This window comes from Diabrotica undecimpunctata, chromosome 4, assembly GCF_040954645.1.
Source record: "Diabrotica undecimpunctata isolate CICGRU chromosome 4, icDiaUnde3, whole genome shotgun sequence".
NCBI lineage: Eukaryota > Metazoa > Arthropoda > Insecta > Coleoptera > Chrysomelidae > Diabrotica > Diabrotica undecimpunctata.
The window spans coordinates 143,006,836-143,029,152 of NC_092806.1; the positions used below are offsets into that span (position 1 = coordinate 143,006,836).

A 22,317-nucleotide genomic window follows, 5' to 3' on the forward strand; every position below is an offset into this window, starting at 1 on the left:
CTGTAGTTATTCTTTCTTTGAGGTCTTCAATGCTAGTTGGTTGTGTTGCATATACTTTGTTCTTGAGATAACCCCACAGAAAAAAATCCAAAGGCGTTAGATCTGGCGATCTAGCTGGCCACTTAATAGTATCCCGTCGTCCAATCCATTTATTGAAGAAGATTGCATTCAAGTAATTTCTCACCATTAAAGCATAATAGGGTGTTGCACCGTCCTGCTGGAACCAGACAGTTTCATGCGGTAGGGTCGGATCTATTGGATTGGGATATAAGTTAGCCAACTGAAGAAGAACATCGTCTCTTAGCATGCTTAAATATTTTTCCGCTGTCAAATTACCATCTACAAATATAGGACCAATATTAAGATCTCCTATAATAGCTGCCCAAACTGCTGCAATGCTGCTTGCGCAATATTAGGCAACTGAGGATACCTCTGATTAAATAAGTTTGCTACTTCAACTTGACTTCTACAATTCTCCCCGTAACCGATCGTCATTAAAATCTCATATCGGTGGGTCTCAGTTAAATATTTCATTTTTGTTTCTGCAAAAAATTAGCTTTTGATTAGGAATTTATTAATTTAATGTAAATTGCCAACACACCAACAACTGATTGATAACAACCCGCTTAGCTACCGATTTAGTTTAATTGGCAGACTATCTAGACAGTTTTTACCTATTCATGACAAAAAATGTTAACACGGTTACTAAACAGAAATTTTCTCCAACATACTGATACTTGAAGTAGAAGTGTATTGTCTGTATTTAGCTAATTTAAACTATTACCATAACACGTGATAATTTATTAATTTCAAAATTTCACCTTTTACTATTCATTATAGACCCTACATGATATAGTTCGTTGAAATCAGGTTGTTAACAATTTCTTAAAAACATAAAAATATACAGGGAGTTTCATTAAAAATAAGCATTATGGACTATGCCAGACTTGCGTGGATCACCCTGTACATTTAAATTTTTGTTTAAAAAGCGTACATTTAAATTTAAAAGTTAACGTGTCCCAGAGTTTTTTATTATTTTCTATAATAAGGACACAAACAATTTTATTCCAAGTGGTTTCCACACAGTTTAGTTATTTATTTTTTTATCATCAGGAACATACTACAAAATTAACTAACATATAGATAAAAACTAAACATTCAACATATTTTAACTTCAGTATGATAAAGTGAATAATTTAAGAAAATTAAAACCATATTTTTTAATTTCAGGTATTACTCGCCTATGTCTGTCTTCTTGTTGGGTTTACCTTGAGCTTTTCTGTTCAGTTTCACAACTTTCCACAATTCAGTGATCCCTGGAGAGCTTTAGTTAAAACCACTGTTATGATGATGGGTGAATTCGAGTATGGAGACATGTTTGCAGAAGACGAAGATTCACCGAAAATTTTACCAGCAACTTCGCGATTTATCTTTCTTATTTTTGTTATATTAACAAGTATTGTATTGATGAACCTGATGGTGGGTGTTGCGGTAAGTGTAAAATAAGATTTTACGATATTTAAAATATTTATTTTCTGATCAGGTTGTGAAAGGAGATCAATTTTTATTTTCTTTGCTTTCTGATCAGCTATAATACAGGTTTTTATGGGATATTGCTCGAGATTGATAATACCAGTTACCTTCAAAGCTATAATATTAAAGTCATTAATCACTACAATTTTTTTGAAGTTGTACTTCTATACGCGCACTCCACGTTTAAAATTTGTATGGGAGTGAATCTGTGAAATCATTACATATGTAAGATAATGAGTAACAGAGAGACAGAAGATATATTTTCTCTCTCTTCCTCTCTCGAATATAAAAATGTTCCTTTGGTATATATTTATTTAATATTATATATATTATATAAAGATATATATACATATAATATTACATTACATAATAAAATATTTATTAATATTATTATTTATGTGATATGTTTTGTATTATTTATTAAATGTTCATAATTATATTAGTCTTCTGTATTTCAAAATAATAATCTCAATAAATCACTGTATGATCCAGAACTGTCAATTTTGAAATACGTTTGTGTCATGTCCTGGGTAGTATAGTAGTCAGTATCCCCGCCTGTCACGCGGGAGACCGGGGTTCGATTCCCAGTCGGGGAGGACTTTTTTATTAATATTATTACATGATAAATTAAACATATATGCGTAAGTTGAAAAGTTATGTATATTATTGTCATTTTTAAATACTTATGAATATTGCATTTTAACTTGTATTGTATTATTATATTGAATTATGTTGCACTGTATGGTAGTGTATTTTTTTATGTAGGTATATTATTGTCATTTTTAAATACTTATGAATATTGCATTTTAATTTGTATTATTATATTAATAACAAAATAAACAATGAATTTTACTGCAGAATATGTGTAAAAAAATTTTTGCATTCAACTCCTTTCATACATATATGAAAATAAATATATACATTTTCATCAAAATATTGATTCAATCCTTAATTTACTATACTCCTATTACAGGTCAAAAGTTGTTTATAAATTGTTAGTAAGTTGTTATTAATTATGTTTCTCTTTCTGCTATGTCTTACCTATAGCATAACATATGTAATGATTGTGCAGATTGACTCCCAAATAAATTTGTAACGGCGAATGCGTGTATATAAGTGTAACTTCCACCGGCAGTCCCACCGGACTGCCACACCCGTTTTTTTTAAGTATTTATTACTTTTCTTTAATAGAACTACAAAACCTTATTAAACAAATAAATATCTACAAAATAGATATTCTAGCGTTACAGGATATGAGATAGAATATAACGTTTTGCAGTGTTACAGACAGGAAGAACATAGAATATTTAATAGACCGACTATTACAAAAAATATACGATGTAAACGATTAAGTTGTTTAGAGCACTTAGAAAGGATGGTTGATAAGAGAAATACAAAAACAATATTTAGAAAATAATTAAACGAGAAAAACCGAGGGGTGGGCCCAGAATGAGATGGATTGATGGTATGAAGAAAAATTTAGAAAAGCTTGTAATACGAGAATGAGAAAAACAAGCAAAGAAATGAAAAACATGTTCAACTATAATTAAAGGAGCAAAATATAAACGACACTGAAGTGATCTCAAGTGATCTCCAAATAAGACAAATTAGGAAGTAACGATTTTAGATATAAAACGTTGGACTTTTTGATGACTTACGCGTATGGCTGGCCTTCACATAATGTAAAACTCCAGAGCCTAGAAACCTTAACGGGCGTCTATGGAAGGTAATTTCGTTAACATTCACATTTTTCGACGCCAAAATTGCACGCTAAATAAACCAATTATGATTCAAGTAATTATTCAGACAAAATGTTGAAAAATCTTTTTTATTGTAAATAAATTATGTGGAACATTTTAAAATTATTTTTAATAAATAAGATAACTATACTGCCCATATAAAAGTTTATTAAATAGTAATTATTAGCCTGAGAAACTGAGAATATAAATAAACACATGTGTAACCGTTTTTACATTAGAGAACACAGACACAACCTTAAAACTTAATTCTTCTTTTTCTTATATCTTGAATATTACATTAGTCCGGGAGCTTAGATTAACCGAAAGCAAATGCTTAATATAAACTAACAAATACATAGTTTAAATTGATAAATTTAACTTATTCAATAAATTGTTAAAAACTGTCTTTGACAATGTTTTGGTGAACAAGTCCGCTAACTGATTACTTCTATTGACATAGCTTACACGGATATTCTTGTTTTCACACTCATCTCGAACAAAGTGAATCTTAATATCAATATGTTTGTTCTGCTATGAAACTGTTGTGCCTGTGTTAGCTTAATGGCAGATTGATTATCAACAAATATGTTGATAGGTGAGACATCAATTCCAATCTCTTTTAAAAAATTTCTAAGCCATAAAGCTTCTCTAATACCGAAAGCCAAGGACACATATTCGGCCTCTGTCATTGACTGTGCCACTATGTTTTGTTTTTGGCTCTTCTAGGTAATAGTACCATTACCTAGTATAAATACATATCCACTAGTAGATTTTCTTGCAACCAGGCAGCCAGCATAGTCTGCATCAGTGTAGCCTATTCTCTTGATTTGTGTAGTTTTTCTGTACACAATTTTATAATGAGCAGTATATTTCAGATATCTAAAAATTCGTTTTACTGCTTCATCACTCCAAACATTAAAGAATCTGCTTACCTAATTAACTGCAAATGTAATATCTGGGCGACTGGTGGTTACCAGAAAGATTAGTGAACCAACAGCCTCACGATATGGCAAAGATTTATTACAATTTAAAATATTTCCTTTAGACAAAGGTACACTAGGCTCTGCAGGAATCTTTAATGTGTTAGTATTAGTCATATTAAATTTAACAAGTTTTTCTATATAACTATGTTGATGAATAGGAATTATACCTGCACTAATATCTTGTTCAATCTCAAGTCCAACAAAATGTAATTTACTATTTAAATGTACAGTTATTTTAAATATTTGCTTTAAAGTTTTTAAAAGTTCATTAATAGTTCTTTCTGACTTTGAGATGAAAAATTCATCATCAACATAAATTGCTAAATAAGTTTCAGAATTTGCAAAATTACCTACAAAAACTCATTGATTACTTTTTAATTTTACAATTAAATCAAAACAATAATTTTCTTGATTTAGAATCAAACTTCTTACGAAACTGTGATGGTATCAACGTGTAAGCTGTACTGCCAAAAACTCTAATGTGCTTTAGATCTGATTTTCTCCCAAACCACCTTTCATATGGAGTCATGTTTTGTACTTGACTTGAAGCTGTTCCATTAAGAACATATACAGCAGTATTTACAGCTTCAGTCCACAATTCTTGTGACACATGTTTGTTGATAAGCATAGTTCTCGCACTTTTAACAATTGTCCGTGACTGCCTTTCACTGCGGCCATTTTGTTGAGGTGTATAAGGAGCTGAACACTCATGTAATATACTATTCTTCCTGAAAAAGTCCTGAAAGTCATTATTGATATATTCTCCTTCACCTTGGTCACTTCTTATAATCTTAATCTTATTGCCAGTTTGATTTTAAATCAGTATTTTAAAATCTTTAAACTTGTTGAGAACATCTGACTTGTGCTTTATAAAATAAACACTGCAGTAAATGCTACAATCATCTTTAAATTAAACAAAATATTTTGATTCACTTGGAAAAGAAATGTTTACTGGTCCACATACATCTGTATAAATCATTTTACCTGATTTCTCTGATCTGCTTCTTGTAAGACTTTTATGGGACTTTCTTGACTGCTTCCCATACTGGCATGTCTCAAAGAAAAATTCTTCTTTGTCGTTAACTCTTATATTGTCTACCAAATTAACTGTTTTCTTAATTGTAGTGATGTTGATGTACCCTAGGCGATCATGTTATAACTTTATTGATGATTTGCAAGCTAAATTACATTCTACAATAGGCTTAACTCTAAATTGCATGACCCACAGATTATCTCTACGTACTCCAACACATGAAATGTTCCCATTTGGCTCTAGAAATTGACACCTGTTTTTATGAGAATGATAGGTAAAGTTTTTATCTGTCATAGCTCCCACTAAAAATAAGCTGTGTCAAAGTTCAGGAATGTATAGGACATTATTTATAGTACGATCATGCCACTCACCTTGGACAAATGCCTGTATTTCAATAACACCCCTACCTTCTGCAGGAATCAGCTTGTCGTTTGCTATTATAACAAACATAGGTTCAGATGGAGATTCTAATTTTGAAAACAACAATTTTTCACCAGTCATGTGTAGGTTTGCTTCTAAGTCACATATCCACTTACTTTTATTTACACTGGAGGTTGACAAGTACATGGAAGAAATATCACATATATAAGCCGAACTTGATGCTAGGTTACTTCCTGATGACATGTTTTTATCTTCATTTTTGGAACCACGTATTCTCTTTCTACACTCTCTAACCCAATGTCCCTTACCCTTTACAATAATTACAGGTAGAATTCTACTGTCTAAGTCTTGTGTATTTGTTTTCTTTTACTGGTGGCTTCCAGTTTACTTTGTAAAGCCTCTACTTGTAAAGCAAGACGGGATATTTTAGAGTCATGATTATTCATTCTAGTTTCTTCTTTAAACAATCTTGCTGCTAATTTCTCGAAAGTTTGCTGATCACTAGCTACAGAGTCCCAGGCTGTACGAAAGGAAGTAAATGTAGGAGGCAAACTATTAATTACATTTGAACAAACTGCACTATTACTAATAGTTTCTTTACCATCTTTTAACTGTCTAACTAATAGTTCTATTGTTGATATTATGCTTTGCAACTTTTATATTGTTATGCATTTTATATTCATACAATTTTTGCCATAGTAACTATCTAGATATTTTTGTCTTCTGTTCATATATTGACCACAGTCTTGACCACATTTCGGAAGCATTTTCACAATTTATCAAATGTTGTATTTGATCTTGACATATAGTAGTATACCGTTTATAATTAAAAGTAGCTTCTCTTCTTTAAACAAAATGGTTACACTAAATTTCCATAGTTGAAACTTTGACCCTTCAAACTTGATAATATTCCCAGAATAAATTTTCACAGCTAAGGCCATTTCTGCACTTCACTAAATGTTTATTTTATAATTGTATGACTCGAACGTAGCAAAAAATAAACACGGGGCCACGGGGCCACGGGGCCACGGGGCCACTTACGACTTGAACGTGAAACAACTAAACTTTTTACCACACTGCACCGGTCGGCAGGCTAGTTTTCAAATCTCGTAATACCGTTTCTGGGCCCATAACCTGATAAATAAAATAACTATACTGTCCAAAAGTTTATTAAACAATAATTATTAGCCTGAGAAACTGAGAATAGTAATTAAACACATGTAAAACCGTTTAACATTAGAGAACATAGACATTAACACTTAATTCTGCTTTTTCTTATATCTTGAATATTACATTAGTCCGGGAGCTTATATTAACAAGTTTTAATTTTAATCATACAGTGTGGCGCACCGAAAACGAAACAGAGGCATTTACTGGCAGATGATTCCTTTTTTGAAAAAACGCTCGGACCCGTCGATTTTGTTTTCGAGGGGGACACAAAATTGGCATAAAATCACTTTAACATTTGCTGCCCCTTAAGCGGGGGTGGCATTATCCCTAAAATCTTAAATGAAAAGGGGGGTCGAATGATCCATTATTTGAAAGGTCTTTCAACACCCTTTATAAAGATGTAAAATTCATGTATTCAATTCAGTAGTTTTGGAGATTTATTGATTTAAAGTTTAAAGTAGACTTTAATAGGTACATCAAATTAGTTTGTACTTCTTTCAGAAGAAATTTGAGTAAAAGCATTTTCTTGATAAGTAAATGCTTTTATTTACTACGCCCATGGTTTATTAATAATAAAAATAGCAATTGAAGTGTCCTTTGTGACAAAAAAAGTTGTTTCTTGAAGAAAGATAAGTAGAGAATGCCACGTACTTATTTTAAATAGGAAATAGTACATTAGTTTGCGATTGATTTGACCAATCTTTGTTGTTAAAATATCATTTATTGCTTTATACATAATCAGTGCGCTAATAGAACAGCACAAATTTTTAATGAGCGACATGAGAACAATAATGTGCACCGAAAATATGTTCTAGAACTTGTAGCTAAATTTCGGGAAACTGGATCAGTCGCCAATAAAAAACGTAATATTGAAAATCCTATAAGGAACGAAGCAACAGAAGTGGGGGTTTTAGGGCAAGTTATTGTAGATCCTACATTAAGTACCCGCAAATTGCAAACTTCGTGTGGTGTTAGTCGACGTACTATCCAACGGATTAAAAAGGCCCATAATTTTCATCCGTATAAAATTCACCTTGTACAAGAACTTAATGAAGACGATTTTGATAAGCGATTAGAATTTTGTGAAGTTATGAGTGAACGATGAACAATTTTTATTTAACATTTGCTTTTCCGACGAATGTTCCTTTTTCTTTAAATGGCGAAGTAAATCGTCATAATTGTCGATATTGGTCGGACTCTAATCCCAGAATTTACCATGAGGTACACACACAGCAGCCACAAAAATTAAATGTTTGGGCTGGCATTTTTGGCGATCATTTGGATGGTCCTTTTTTCTTACCTGGAAATTTGACTGGTGAAATGTATTTGACATTACTGCAAAATACCATAGATCCTGCGCTAACAGATATAATTGAAAATCAGAATGATGGTCGATACGTTGAGAATATGTTGATGTTCCAACAGGATGGTGCCCCACCACATTACGCATTAAGAGTTCGGCATTATTTAGATCAGACCTTTTCAGGTCAATGGATTGGTAGAAGAGGTGCCGTTGAATGGCCCCCAAGATCGCCAGATTTATCACCTTTGGATTTCTTTTTGTGGGGTTATCAACATTTTCAACATTTACTCGGCTGACAGGTCAGTTCATTCTTTATTTTTTAACAACTTTGCTGCTATGTATTGATCTCCTCTTACGATGATGTATTTAAACTTTAAATCAATAAATCTCCAAAACTACTAAATTGAAGTACATGAATTTTACATGATTGTAAAGGGAGTTGAAAGACCTTTTAAATAATGGATCATTCGAACCCCCTTTCCTATAAGATTTTAGGGATGGTGCCACCCCCGCTTAGGGGGCTGCAAATGTTAATGTGATTTTATATCAATTTTGTTTCCCGCTTGATAACAAAATCGACGAGTCCAAGCGTTTTTTTTTAAAGGAATCATCTGCCAGTAAATGCATCTGTTTCGTTTTCGGTGCGCCACCCTGTATATAATTCTGTCAAAAATTAAAATATTTTTCACAGAAAAAACATTTCAATACACAACTAATAAAAATTGATATCTGATGCCTATATGGTAGATATCAGTATATTATAACTAAGTATATGAGAAAATAAAACTGCTTTTACTATTTTTCTCAAAATTTCATTATATTTTCTCGAAAGAGTTTATGAGAAATGAAAAAAATAAATAAACATGACGTTTGTCAAACGTTATTTATTGTTTAAATAAACTAGCACTGTAGTAGAGTTAGAGTTTTATTAACATTTTGTAGGATATAATAAAAAATAACTGTTTTTATGGAAAAATAAAAGCGTTGTTTCTACTATTCTCTTTATAATTTCATCATATTTTCTCACCTATTAGACCTTCTTAGGACTTCAAAAAAGGATCATTTATCAAGGTAAAAATTATCGTATCTCCTAAGTTGGACCAATAAATGCATTTTCATAAAATTTTATTGCAATCGGTTTAGTGGTTTTTAAATATTAGCTTGGACAAACATCGTGATGCAAGATTTTTTATACATATAAAAATTACATATAAAAAAATAAAGATATTGTAAATATTAATATTAATATTTTTGTCCCATCTGTTTAAATTACCAAATGATAATACTACAAAGGATTCGGGTTATTATTTTAATTTTCCTTCTCAAGAGCGGAATATATATCCGAAGCCGAGAAACCCGAAAATTCTTTGCAGAATAAATCACAAATATAAAAGGACTGTGTTGACAGTTAACATTTCACAGATTTATTTATTTTAAAGGTGAGCGACATACAGGAACTCCACCGGCGAGGACGGGCGAAAAAATTGGAAAAGCAAGCTGAGTTTTTACACCAACTGGAAAAAGTAATCTCTTCCAAACACCTCAATTCCGAATATATGCCAGAAATAATAAAGAGAGTTATTTTGAAAAGAAGTTACATCCATAACGAATTCGAAGTTAAATCGTGCGCTGAATTCCAAAGACAGAATAAAATTCCTAAAAGGATAATAGGTAAATATAATTATTTTATTAATTTTTTAATATTTTTTATTCTATTATATAGTTTTATTTAAAATAATTTTTACGCAAATCTGTTAAAACTGTTTTCATGATTTTAAACAAAAACTGATTTTTTTAAATTATTATTATTCCAGATTTAGAGATATGGCTCACACTCCCCATAAGGAGAAAATTCACTCATCCCATATACCTACGGTATCAAAATGATTGAGCTCTGGTGGACTCTTTGCATGTTATCGAGCCCTAGGTGACTTGATATGTTGGAGTATCTCCCAAAGATTTTGGTACACATCTTTACGTCGCGAGTGGTACAGCTTTCTGCATGGCCTCATAGTAATGTTCATTTAGACCCAGCTGTTTTATGTGCTCTAGCAGGTTTTTGGGAATAACGCCAGTAGTAGATAGAATAATAGGTACTGTCTCCACATCAATAAGTGTTGTATTCCTAGTAAGTTTATTAACTAGATGAGATCCGGTCTATTATGAGCCACTTCTTCTTTTTAAAGTTCCATCTCCTATCGGAGGTTGGATATCATAACGGCTATGGTCAATTTGTTGGCTGCTGCTCTGAAAAGTTGTAGTGAACTACAGTTAAACCATTCTCTAAGGTTCCTAAGCCAGGAGATGCGTCTTCTTCCTATGCTTCTTCCTTGGATCCTTCCTTGCATCATAATTCTCAGCAGCTCATATTTTTCTCCTCTGGTTATGTGACCCAAATACTCTAGTTTTCTTCTTTTTATGCTGCTTATAATTTTTAACTCCTTATTTAGACGTCGTAGTACCTCAGCATTGGTAATCCTCTGAACCCACTGAATTTTTAATATTCTTCTGTAACACCACATTTCGAACGCTTCTATTTTTCTTATGTGTTGTTTCTTCAATGTCCAAGCTTTCATTCCATATAGTAAGATAGAAAATATGTAACATTTTAGAGCCCTCAATCTGAGATGCAACTGAAGGTCTCTGTTGGTAAGCATTGTCTTCATTTTCACAAATGCTTGCCTTGCAGTTTCAATTCGGACTTTGATTTCTCTGCTTTGGTTATTTTTCTCATCAACCCAGGTTCCCAGATATTTGTATGTCTCTGCCTTTTCTATTTGGGTTTGCTCTATCATTAACCTTTGATTTTCATGTTGCGTTTTTGAGACAATCATAAATTTAGTTTTTCTCTTATTTATTTTAGTCCATATCTAATGCAATAATCGTTAATTCTATTTGCCAATTCTTGTAGCGATTCCAGGGTGTCTGCCATTATAACGGTGTCATCAGCGAAGCTTATGTTATTTACTATTCTTCCGTTTACAGAGATTCCATCACCCAGATCCGCTGTCGCTTCCTGGAATATGGCTTCACTGTACAAGTTAAATAGTAATGGTGACAGAACACAGCCCTGTCTTACTCCTCTCTTTATATCTATATTTTCGGACTTTTGTTCTTCTATCTTTATATTGGCCTTTTGATTCCAATACAGATTGATAATGATTCGTAAGTCTCGTCTGTCTACATCTTTGTTTCTCAGTACTTCTATTAGTTTTTCATGTCGGAGCCTATCGAATGCCTTCTCGAAGTCGATGAAACAGGAATAAATATCTAGGTTTATATCTAAGCATCTTTGAGACAGGACATTACAAGCAAACAATGCCTCTCTCGTTCCCAGTCCCTTGCGGAACCCAAACTGAGTATCATCCATATCATCTTCTAGTTTTCTATATAATCTTCCATGAATCACCTTTAGAAATATTTTGAGGGTATGGCTTATTAGTGATATTGAGCCACTGGTTGGTCTGTAAGTACAGTGCGGTCCCAGTATAGCTTGTAGTTGTCATTTTCAAGCATTCTGTCAGGGACGTATTGATAATAAGGAAGACGGCCGGTTTGGAGAAGTCACAGTTTGTCAGCTAGTTCTTGGTGGATAACCTTTCCTACTGAGTCATGGCGTTCTTTATAATCAGTACCGGCAAATGCCTGGCAGCCACCGGTAAGATTGGTTGGTTTCTTGGGCTTGGCATCCATATCAGCATTTGTCGTTTTGCACAGGATCTTTAACAATATATTTCAGGTAATTTTTAGTTGGAATAACCTGTTCCTGAATGGCAAGTAGGAAACCATTAGTCTCGGGAAACATCTTTCCTGATGTCAACCAATAGTTCGACGCTGTATTGTCGACATATTCTTGGCTGATCTCATTGAGATGTCGCCCATGCAGAGGTTTACTCATCCAGGTGCGAATTTTTTCTGGCTAAGTCAGGTGGTTTATGCGCATTTCTTGTTCCCTCAGTTTAACTGGCGTTGTATCATCTACTGCGCAAATTGCTCGATGTAAAGTAGATGTGTCAGCCTGTACCTGAAAATAAGTTTTTAAATTGGCAATTTGTTTATCCAATTGCTCACCTATATCCGTAAGTGCTCTTCCTCCTTGATACCGCGGTAATGTTGTTCTTTCTACTGCACTGCGTGGCTGATGTTTTTGCGCTTTTGTAAGAAGTGTTCTTACTTTCCGCTGAAGACCCTCTATATCCGTTTTTGACCACTTTATAATACCAAACGAGTAGCTCAGCGCGAAACAGGCGTACGTATTTAATGCCTTAAACAAATTTTTGAGAATTAAGAGACCGATTTAGTTGTCTTGATCTTCGCACAAACTCCGAAGTTAGTTCAGTTTTCATTTGTTTATGGTCAATTTTCCGCGCTTGTTTTACTTCGAGATATTTGTACATATCATTTTTACCCATTGCCTCGATGTTTTGGGCATCTTGCATATCGAAACCTCCGGACTGAACCTTTTCTCTGACTATATTTAGTATACGGCACTGATCTAGTCCAAAATGCATACTGATATCATTTGAGAAATTTTCTACAGTTTTTAGCATCTGATCTAGGTGGTTTCGAGTGGAAGCCATCCATTTTAAATCATCCATATACAACAGATGATACAGCTTCGCTACTGCAGTTATGTTATTTTTTATGCTATATCCTGAGTCAGTGGAGTTCAGCAGCTGAGACGAGGGTCCCTGGAAAAGGCCCCGGTTAATAGGGATATCTTCAGTTTCGATATTGGTTTCACCAGGTATTTTAAGGTGAATTTTAGTCTTCCACTCTGCCATTATATGCTTCAAAAAGGTCACGAGATTATCATCGACTTTATATATTTTCAATATATCCATAAGCCATTCATGCGGCACTAAATCAAAAGCCTTCTTGTAGTCAATGAAGGTAGTAAAAAGGTTTTTTTTGTATATGCCTGGTTAGGCTACACAGGATGTGATTAATTTGTACAAAGTTGGAAGACAAGTAATTGGGCGGTGCTTGGCTGGATCTTGGGTGTTATTTTGATCCTTCGGTATTAGATAAGTGGTTCCCTAAATAAGAAATGATATTTTCTTTGAATTAGAAATAATATTATTAATAAATATTGTTAAAAGCTCATGAACACTCTTCTTTAACAGAGCTTCTTAAGACAGAAGTTTTGAACTCCGTCTGGTCCAGGGGATTTCCAGTTATGAAGCTCTTTAATAATGTTCGAGACTTCTACAGTGGTGAAAGGTTCATAAGGAATAGTCCTGTAGTGTTGACAGTTGTTCGTCGTGTCTTTAATCCATCCAGCATTGTTGTTATGAGTAGCTGGCGTCGAAAGTTGATTTCCCCAAAACTCGTGAATTTCTTCTTGGCTTGGGTATGATTTATTTACATTTTCTACGGTGGAATTCAGTTTCCTATAGAAAGCCTTCTCTGTATGCTGAAAAACTTGTTACTAACTTTGTATCTCCTTAGGCGATCTGAATAAACGGAAAGTTTTTGTTTTAATGTATCTAGGCAGTGTAGAGCTGTGTTGTTTTCTGGATCATGTTGTGAGTGTCTTGGAGTGTACACAATTATTTTTACAGCTCTTTTAATTACTTTTCGACTTCTGTTTTCAGTCCTTCCGATATTAGTTCCCCATCGTGTTCTGATCTTAATACCCATATCATTAGCAATTACTGTTGCTGCACAGTAAATCAGCATATGCAAGTATTCTAATGTATGGGCTTCCACAATATAATTTTTGGTAGCGGTGGTCTGCTAAGTAGGTTTGTACCATTAAACTCTTGTACGACACGTGCCATTTCTCTTAGCAGACTATCGTGCAACTCATTGTTGTTCTGCTGCGTATTACCAGGTTGAGTTTTTTGTATGAGGGGCTCACGAATCTGCTTATTAGGGTACACTTCTGACGGTATCGCGTCTAGCCTCTGGGATAAGATTATTTCTTATAATTACCCAGTATTGATCTGCTATTCGCTGTTCAGATACTTGAATCTCTGGGTACTCCCTGTAAAATTCGGCATACAGTTGTTGTCGATTGCCGACCGTTTCTTGACCAAGGTTCGTCACAAACGCAAAATGTTTTCATTTATAGACACAGTCCATTTCATGCGCTGCCTCGGTCGTCCCGCTTGAGTGAGTGCCGGCTGATGTTCCAGCGCAGCACCTTCAGCGGGTGGAGCTCTTGTTGTTTTTTGGCTCACTTGTGGTTGTTGTTGTTGTTTTTGGGCTGTAGCTGATTGTATGACAGGAGCCCGCCTCCTCAATACCCTGCCACCGACTTCCCGCATGCTGTCACGTCCAGCGCCGGCTCCAGACGTGCCCTGGCGATCCCCTGGCAGCGACCCTAAACATAAATTATTATTCTCAATTTTTATTTAATTTCATTTTCAATTATTATTAATATTTAACAAATGAGGGCAAAAAGCGAGCTCCTATTATGCCCAAAAAGCAAAAAAAATGAAAAAATATCCTTATAAAACTAATACCAATTATAAAGTTAAAATTAAGTTCATCATACAAAAATTGTGAAACAATAATTAAATAAATATTGCGGTTCTGAAATAATACAATCCTATAAATATACTAAAGATCTATCAAGTTTATTTTTATTTTTAAAGATGCAAAATCTTGATCCAAATTGTTCCAGATAGTAAATATTCTATTTGGCAAGAATTCACCCTGGACCATGCAGCAGTTTGTTCCCTTTTTAATTTTCAACGATGGCCTCCTAATCTTTCCTCTTAATATAGAGTGAATATGGTGTTTAGGGTCCTAAAATTATGTTTAAAAATACGGAAGAACATAATTAGGTAACCTCGAAGGCGTCGCTGCTCGAATGTCGTGAGATGAACCATGGATAGTCTCATCTTCATAATTAGGTCTTACACGGCCGTATGCCAGTCTTGTGGCTTTACGCTAAACATTTTTAAGCAGAATTTTATCGCGACTAAAATCTGGATTCCATACTGGCTTGCCAAACTCAAGAATATGTCTAACGTATATTGAGTAAAGTTTACTAACATAGATATACGCGCAAAACATTTACGGATCAAAAACAGTTTTGAGTTTGCACGTTTACACTCCGACAATATGTGATCACACCAATTTAAGTCACTATTCATTATCACTTCGAGATCGATGTGAGAGGTTACCGAGTTTAAGGGATGTCCATTAATAAAGTACGGTAGTGATGGGTTATTTTTGCCGATATGTAGAACAACGCATTTTTTTAATGTTAAGCGCAAATAACCATTCTGAGGACTATTTGAATATTGCATCAAGATCGTGTTGGTTTACTGCGTCTAATGAGATTAAAAGATCATGTCCTGTTCAATACAATGAGCAGAAGATCACTGGTGTAGATACAAAAAAGTAGCGGTCCAAGTACTGATCCTTGTGGGACTACACTCTTGACTGACTTTAGGATTTAGTCATAGGATTTAGTTAGTAGTCTTCCCCAATACAAACTCTAAAGTATCTGTCGGATATAAATTGTTAAATCCAAATAATTAACTCTCCGCAGATAAAATAGAATTCAATTTAGCTAGTAATCGACGTTTTTGAACACGGTCGAATGCTTTGTAGAAGTCTAAGTAGATTACATTGACAGAATGTCGATTGTTTAAAAATAATGACCAATCATTTACACAATGAAGAAAGTTTGTGATCGTTGATCGACCTTTGATAAAGCCATGCTGTTGGTGAGGGATGACGTTTTCTTGAAGATGAAATTCAGACATAGCTTCCGAAATAATCGATTCCATGACCTTGCCGACAATAGGAACAAGGCTAATTGGACGATAATTATTGCAATCAAGTTTATTTTCTATCTTGAATATAGGAGTCTTCTTCTTCACGTGCCATCTCCGCGACGGAGGTTGGCAATCATCATGGCTATTCTGATCTTAGATGCTGCTGCTCTGAATAGTTCAATTGATGTGCATCCGTACCATTCCCTCAAGTTACGCAACCATGAGATTCTTCTTCTTCCTACACTTCTCTTGCCCTGGATTTTCCCTTGTATAATCAATTGAAGTAGGTTGTATCTCTCATTACGCATAACATGCCCCAGGTATTGCAATATAGGAGTAACCGAAACCAATTTCCAGGACGAGGAAAGAGAAGCTTGATTAAAAGAAGCATTCATTATTAGAGATATAGGGATGGCTAGAGACTCTGCACATTATTTGAAGAAAAATGAGGTGGGTTCGTTTAATGGATGCAATAAATCAGTGCGTAGTTTCCATAAATGATGTTTAATTGCATCCGGTGTGATCTAACTTTCAAAGCATGGCTAATTAGGCTCATTTATTTGTGTTCTTTACAATTTGTAGACATTTTATTTTTTGAAAATGGTTGTAATATTGATTAAAAATATACTTGTCGTATTTTCCCGCCTTTTTCCAAGTTTAGTGGTGTAATGAGTGGTTAATACTCTAATTTTCTAGTTAGTTTTACTCCTATAAAAGTAATTATAAAGTTTGTCTCGCCTATAAATTTACATTTATTTTTGGGAACAATGCCAATATTTTCCACTTAGTTGAAAATAGACTTGGCCCTTTTATTCAAGTATCGTACTACACAAGATTTTCCTTTTAGCGCATTTCGCTTAATAAAACATCTTTACTTGAATTAAATCAACTTTATGAAGTTTACTCTAAAAACTTTGGAGGTGAAAACGCTAACATTTTAGACATCGACCTTTCCTTTAAGAAGTGACGAAAACATTTCCAGCGGTAATGACTTTAATTAATTTTGAACGGTTGTTTACTTTTCAATTATTTTGCTTTAAAAACAAAATTAAAGAAATATTGCTGTCTTTTAAGGACACGGCTGGACGAAAATTGGGATTTAAAACATGACTAAATATCTATCTTATTCTGAAAAACAAATATTTGTTTTTAACTTTTATTATTTTCTCTCAATAATTTGCAAATTATTGTTGAGAATGATTTCTTTATGTTTATATATTTTTATTAATTAAAATAAAACGGTTCATGCAAAATTTGTTAGCTTAAAAACATAGCGAAATAACTGTCAAAGTCATAATACATATATTTGGAACTCTCCCAAAAAAATACTCAAAGTTACCTAATATTAAGATTTGTTAGAATCCTTTATAAAAGGTATATAATTAAAAAACCCAATCGGGCTGTCATGAAGACAAAATGTTTTGGGAATCCATATTCCATCATCAGTGTCAGTGATGATGGAATATGGATTCCGAAAACGTTTTGTCTTCATAGCCCGATTGGGTTTTTTAATTATATACCTTTTATAAAGGATTTTAACAAATTTATAAAGGATTTTAACAACCGGAACTTGACATGTGATAATTGGAACACAAGTTACTCATTGGCCAATAATTTTTTGAAAGATAAAGTAACAATGGTTGGCACACTAAAGAAAAATAAACGGGAGCTGCCGTTGGAGTTCCTACCACATAAAGAAAGAGAAGTTGGATCGTCCCTTTTCGGATTTCAAAAAGAGGTAACTATAGTGTCATATGTCCCTGCAAAAAATAAAGCTGTGCCTTTGATATCAACCATGCATAATGATTCTGCAGTAGATCTGGAGAAAAAAAAGCCAAATATAATTTTAGATTATAATTCTCACAAAGGAGGTGTCGACACAGTAGATAAAATGTGCGGTACATACTCGGTATTAAGGAGAACGCAAAGGTGGCCGATGGTTATATTTTTTCAGCTCCTAAACATCGCAGGAATTAACAGCCAAATCCTGTATAATGATGCAAATATAAACAATCCTCAAAAATATAGAAGGATATTTTTAAAGGAACTATCTTTCTCTTTGTTGAGGCCACACCTTTCAGAACGAGCTGAAATACAGAGTTTGCCTTAGATTTAAAACTATTCCTGAAGAAATATAAAGCTACCGTAGTGGAACAAGAAGAAGAAGAACCACCATCAAAAATACGAGGAAGGTGCTATTGCTGCGGAAGGCGTAAAAATAGAGTGACAACCATTTCGTGTCAGACATGCAGGAGATTGGTTTGCAAAGAACAGTCCACCATTATTTGTCCTGAGTGTATTAACTCACATAACCAGGAAGAAGACGAAAGTGAATAAAGACTCGTATGTGTTTATTTTTCTAACTAGTTAAAAATTTAAAAATGTTCGCATTTTTTTTAGGTTGGTGTTTCAATATGTAATAAATTACTGTTTCCGTTTTTTCTCACTGGTTTACCATTTTGAATTATTTTTTAGTTTTATTTTTTATTATATAATAACTAATTATTGATTAAACACAAGTTGTGCAATTCAATATAGTTCTAATTATTAAAGAAATTTTTTTTCTGTGGCTATTTGTAACTGATGTATAGAGTACACCGCGCCCGTATTTGAGATTTTTGGTTGGGCGCCCGTAGTTAAAGTTTAAGAAATAAAATAAATTTTTCTAAAAATTAGGTGGTTATAATATATTTTTTAAATTCTTTATATTATGGAAGTGATGAGGTATTCAAAAGAAGGAATCTTGTTAAATAATATATTGTCATTATTATAAGGGTTAAATTTTTTTAATGAACCCTTTTGTAACTTGTTATATAAATAGCTACTTTTCGTTTTATTTCCAGCTCATTAAATTTACATAAACAAAGACAGAGGGCAAGCGAGTCCTTTAATCTTGTTATAATTGAAGTCTACCAAACGACACCTTTAATATTTTGTTTGCAGATTCAATTACTGCTATAGCAAAGAGCCACAAGCAGTTCAAAGAAGAAAATTAATTATGAAGTTAGTTGAAGAATTTCTGTGGATGCGAAGCGTTAAGCGAACCATTAATTCTGACTAGTTCGTATCATTAGAAGAGGAGAGACGCAGAAAATGAAAGCATAAATAATATTTCTTTCCAGTGTCCTTAAGTCATTAGGAAGTTTCCGAACTTTTTGTAATGTAAATGTACTTCCAAATGTTGTTCTTGTATAAATCTTTTCGCTGGATGGTTCTTTACAGTATAATGTTTATAATGTTAAAGTTTAGTATTTAATAAAGAAAGTTTGCATTTTGTTTTGATTTTATTCCATTTTACCACTGAAATCGTTTTAACCTTTTAATGTCCTCTTTTTTGGGAAACTTTGATTTGATTTTATTCTTGTAATATGAAGCTGATTTATTATATTAAACGTTTTTGGCGTTAAGACTAGTGTAGTTATGAAGAATAGAATAAAATAGAAATATCGTAAGCTTGGTAGTACAGCAATTCTTTATAAATTCAAAAATGTGTCCAAAACACTAGAGGATCGCCGAAAAATTTAAAGCGACTCCTAAGCATTTCTTCCTTAGAAATGTGTCTTTACTTTCTGTCTATCTTTGTCCCTGCCTGTATTATGGGATTCAGGTAGTTAATACAGGGTATTTCAAAAAGATATGTCATAAATTAAATCACGCATTCCGGGGACAAAAATAAATTTATTGAATCCAACTTACCTTAGTACAAAAAAAGTTACAGCCATTTGAAGTTACAAAATAAAAATTGTTTTTTTTTGCATTATCTCCTAAACTACTTGACATTTTGTAATAAAAATGGACACGTTACTTTCTTGTTCTAAAAGCATTTTTCATACAAAAGAAACAACAAAATCTAAGAGCACCAGAAAATTTTATGGGGGTGTGCAGCCCTAAATCCTCCCAAACTTTTAAGTACGTTCAAATCAAACGAATTTTGTGGCATCATTAGTTTAATACATTATTGACGTGACAACGTCTTAAATTAGGTTGTGGCTCGGAGTCATTTAAGAAAAAGTGTAACGCCCGCTCACGTCTGTTACAGTGAGTCGCCGAACGAGAGAGAGGCCCGCCGGACCGGCGAATGCCTTGCGTCTCTCTCCCACTCAAACATGATCGGTCCGCTGCGCGCGGCACTAGAGAATTAGGCGCGTTGAATCGCTAAAGTTGAAAATCGTTGAAAGTATCGTCAGCTGTGTCTGTAGTGAAAATGTGGAGTGCTTAGATTCGTCATTTACAACAACTACAACAATAAAGGTAAATAATTGTACACTAATATTTCATTATCGTAAACTATGATTGATTGATTAATTGTTAGATTGACACAAAAGTTGAGAAACTGAGTTTATAGGTTATGTCATACTATTGACAAATGTTGATAGTGTTAAGTAAATTATTAGTTTAAATCACTCTGCAATCAATCGTAATTCAGTCGATTGAGAAGAAACAGCGCGTATTGCTAGTCAAACATTTAAAATAACAAATTATAACTTCTAACCTGTCAAAACAGGGCTACCAAACAAACGAACTAAACCGACCAATCACCACGCGCGGAGTTAGAATTTAACTGTGTTTAGCAAGAATTTCAAATTCCAATTTTAGTAAATGTTTTAATTTTCAACTTTACCATTTACATTTACAAATTTTAATTAATTTCAAATTTATTTAGCAAAAATTTGAACCTTCGATCTGAATAAGTGTTTTGATTTTCAAATTGATTCTTTAAAATTAAAAATATTAAAATATATATAATCAGAAGTGAACGTCACATAACATTATCTGTACTTATTATTATTTAATATGTAGGCAAATACATGTGACCATACTTGGTAGACACAATTGGAAATAGTAATTTTTTATAACTGAAAAAAATAAATATATAAAATACTGGTAGCAAACAATAACTTCAATGATCGATATCTCCGCAACTAATTGATATATCGAAAAAATTTTCAAATAAATTTTGTAGAAAATAATAAGATCAATAATATAATATAAAATAAATAATATATAAAATAATATATAAAAATATAATATATAATATATAAATAATATATAAAATACCTAATAAATCGGTAATGCAATTCTTATTTTCATTCAATTCCTTGTTCCTATTGTGCAATTTAATAATATTCATATCAATAAATATTCTACCGAGAAAAAGACGTTGTCACGTAAAATCTTCGCCCGTAAAACCGACTTTACAGGCAACCGATTTTTTTTTTAAAACTTTTTTGCCTCCTATCACTTTTTCTAAAAACTAGTTTTTTCCTAGTTGGCCATAAAATTACAATTAGTTTCTACGGATACAATAATTACAAACAGTTCAATCAATAACAGTCAATAATTTGAAGCTATCATTTATTGTGTGAATAATATTAATATTAAAAATTTTGATATTACAATGGCCTACACATTTCAGAAAACGGCAGATATACATTTAACTTTGGGTAAGTTGGATCAGAATAAATTATGATTTCAATAAACTATCGGGAATATCGTAGGTGAATGACAAGGAAATAGTGCAGCAGCCGCAAGGCGTTACGCAGTAAAATACCCCAATCGAAATACACCCGATAGACGATTATTTCTGACCATTGATCGTCGTTTACGGGAAACGGGTACATTCCAACCGCAAGTTGCTGGCAATAGTGGTCGTCCAATAATGGATGCAACTGATGAAGATATTTTAGAAATCATCGAAGAAGTCCCTGCAACAAGGACAAGCTGCTCAACTAAATTGTTCCTCACGTAAGGGTTTTAAGGCGTTTAAAGGATCAGCTGCTTAAACCCTATCTCTTAACAATGGTTTAAGAGTTATTGGTTGAAGATTATCCTAAAAGGATTAGATTTTGCGATTGGTTGTAAATGAAAAACACTCAAAATGTTAATTTTATTAGAAATGTTTTCGGTAAGATAGTTTCGAAACAAATTCAGATTTCTGCTTTAACCTGAACCTTCTATAAATGCAAGGTATAACAGACGTTGATAAAGATGTTAATAGTGAAGGATGTCGTGGAATGCAAATTTTAGATTCCCCATGTCTCTATTTACTTCTTTATCAACGTCTGTTATACCTTGCATTTATGGAACGTTCAGATTAAAGCAGAAATCTGAATTTGTTTCGAAACTATCTTACCGATTTTTCTATCAGATATCGCTATTGCGCTCATAACGAAGCCATTTTATTGTTGCTTCTTCAAAGACAGAGAAGATGATTTTTCACGTTGAGAACGGCTATAAATAACTGTTCTGATGAGACTTATTAAGTCGAAATACGTATCAACAGATACATAGACGCTTTGTACGTGAAATCAAATCTTTGCTGTCTTTTTCATATTAGAAATGTTTTGTTTACCGGCGAGGCTACCTTCAGTAGAAATGGAATAACAAACCATCATAACGAGCAAATTTGGCCCGACGAAAATCCTCACGCCAAAAAAAC

At 33.2% G+C, this 22,317-nt stretch overlaps 1 protein-coding gene across 3 annotated transcripts in view; it reads left to right on the plus strand.

Annotated features, from left to right (window-relative positions):
• The window catches only part of LOC140440135 (transient receptor potential channel pyrexia-like), a 165,584-nt gene extending 146,430 nt beyond the window's left edge, over window positions 1-19,154 (plus strand). For all 3 annotated transcript variants that reach the window (XM_072530428.1, XM_072530430.1, XM_072530429.1), the window contains 3 exons: window positions 1,231-1,491; window positions 9,582-9,813; window positions 18,822-19,154. In XM_072530428.1, the coding sequence (XP_072386529.1) occupies window positions 1,231-1,491; window positions 9,582-9,813; window positions 18,822-18,874 (546 nt within the window). In that variant the 3' untranslated portion in view covers window positions 18,875-19,154. The remainder of the gene's footprint in view (window positions 1-1,230; window positions 1,492-9,581; window positions 9,814-18,821) is intronic.
• Window positions 19,155-22,317: the final 3,163 nt, after the last annotated feature.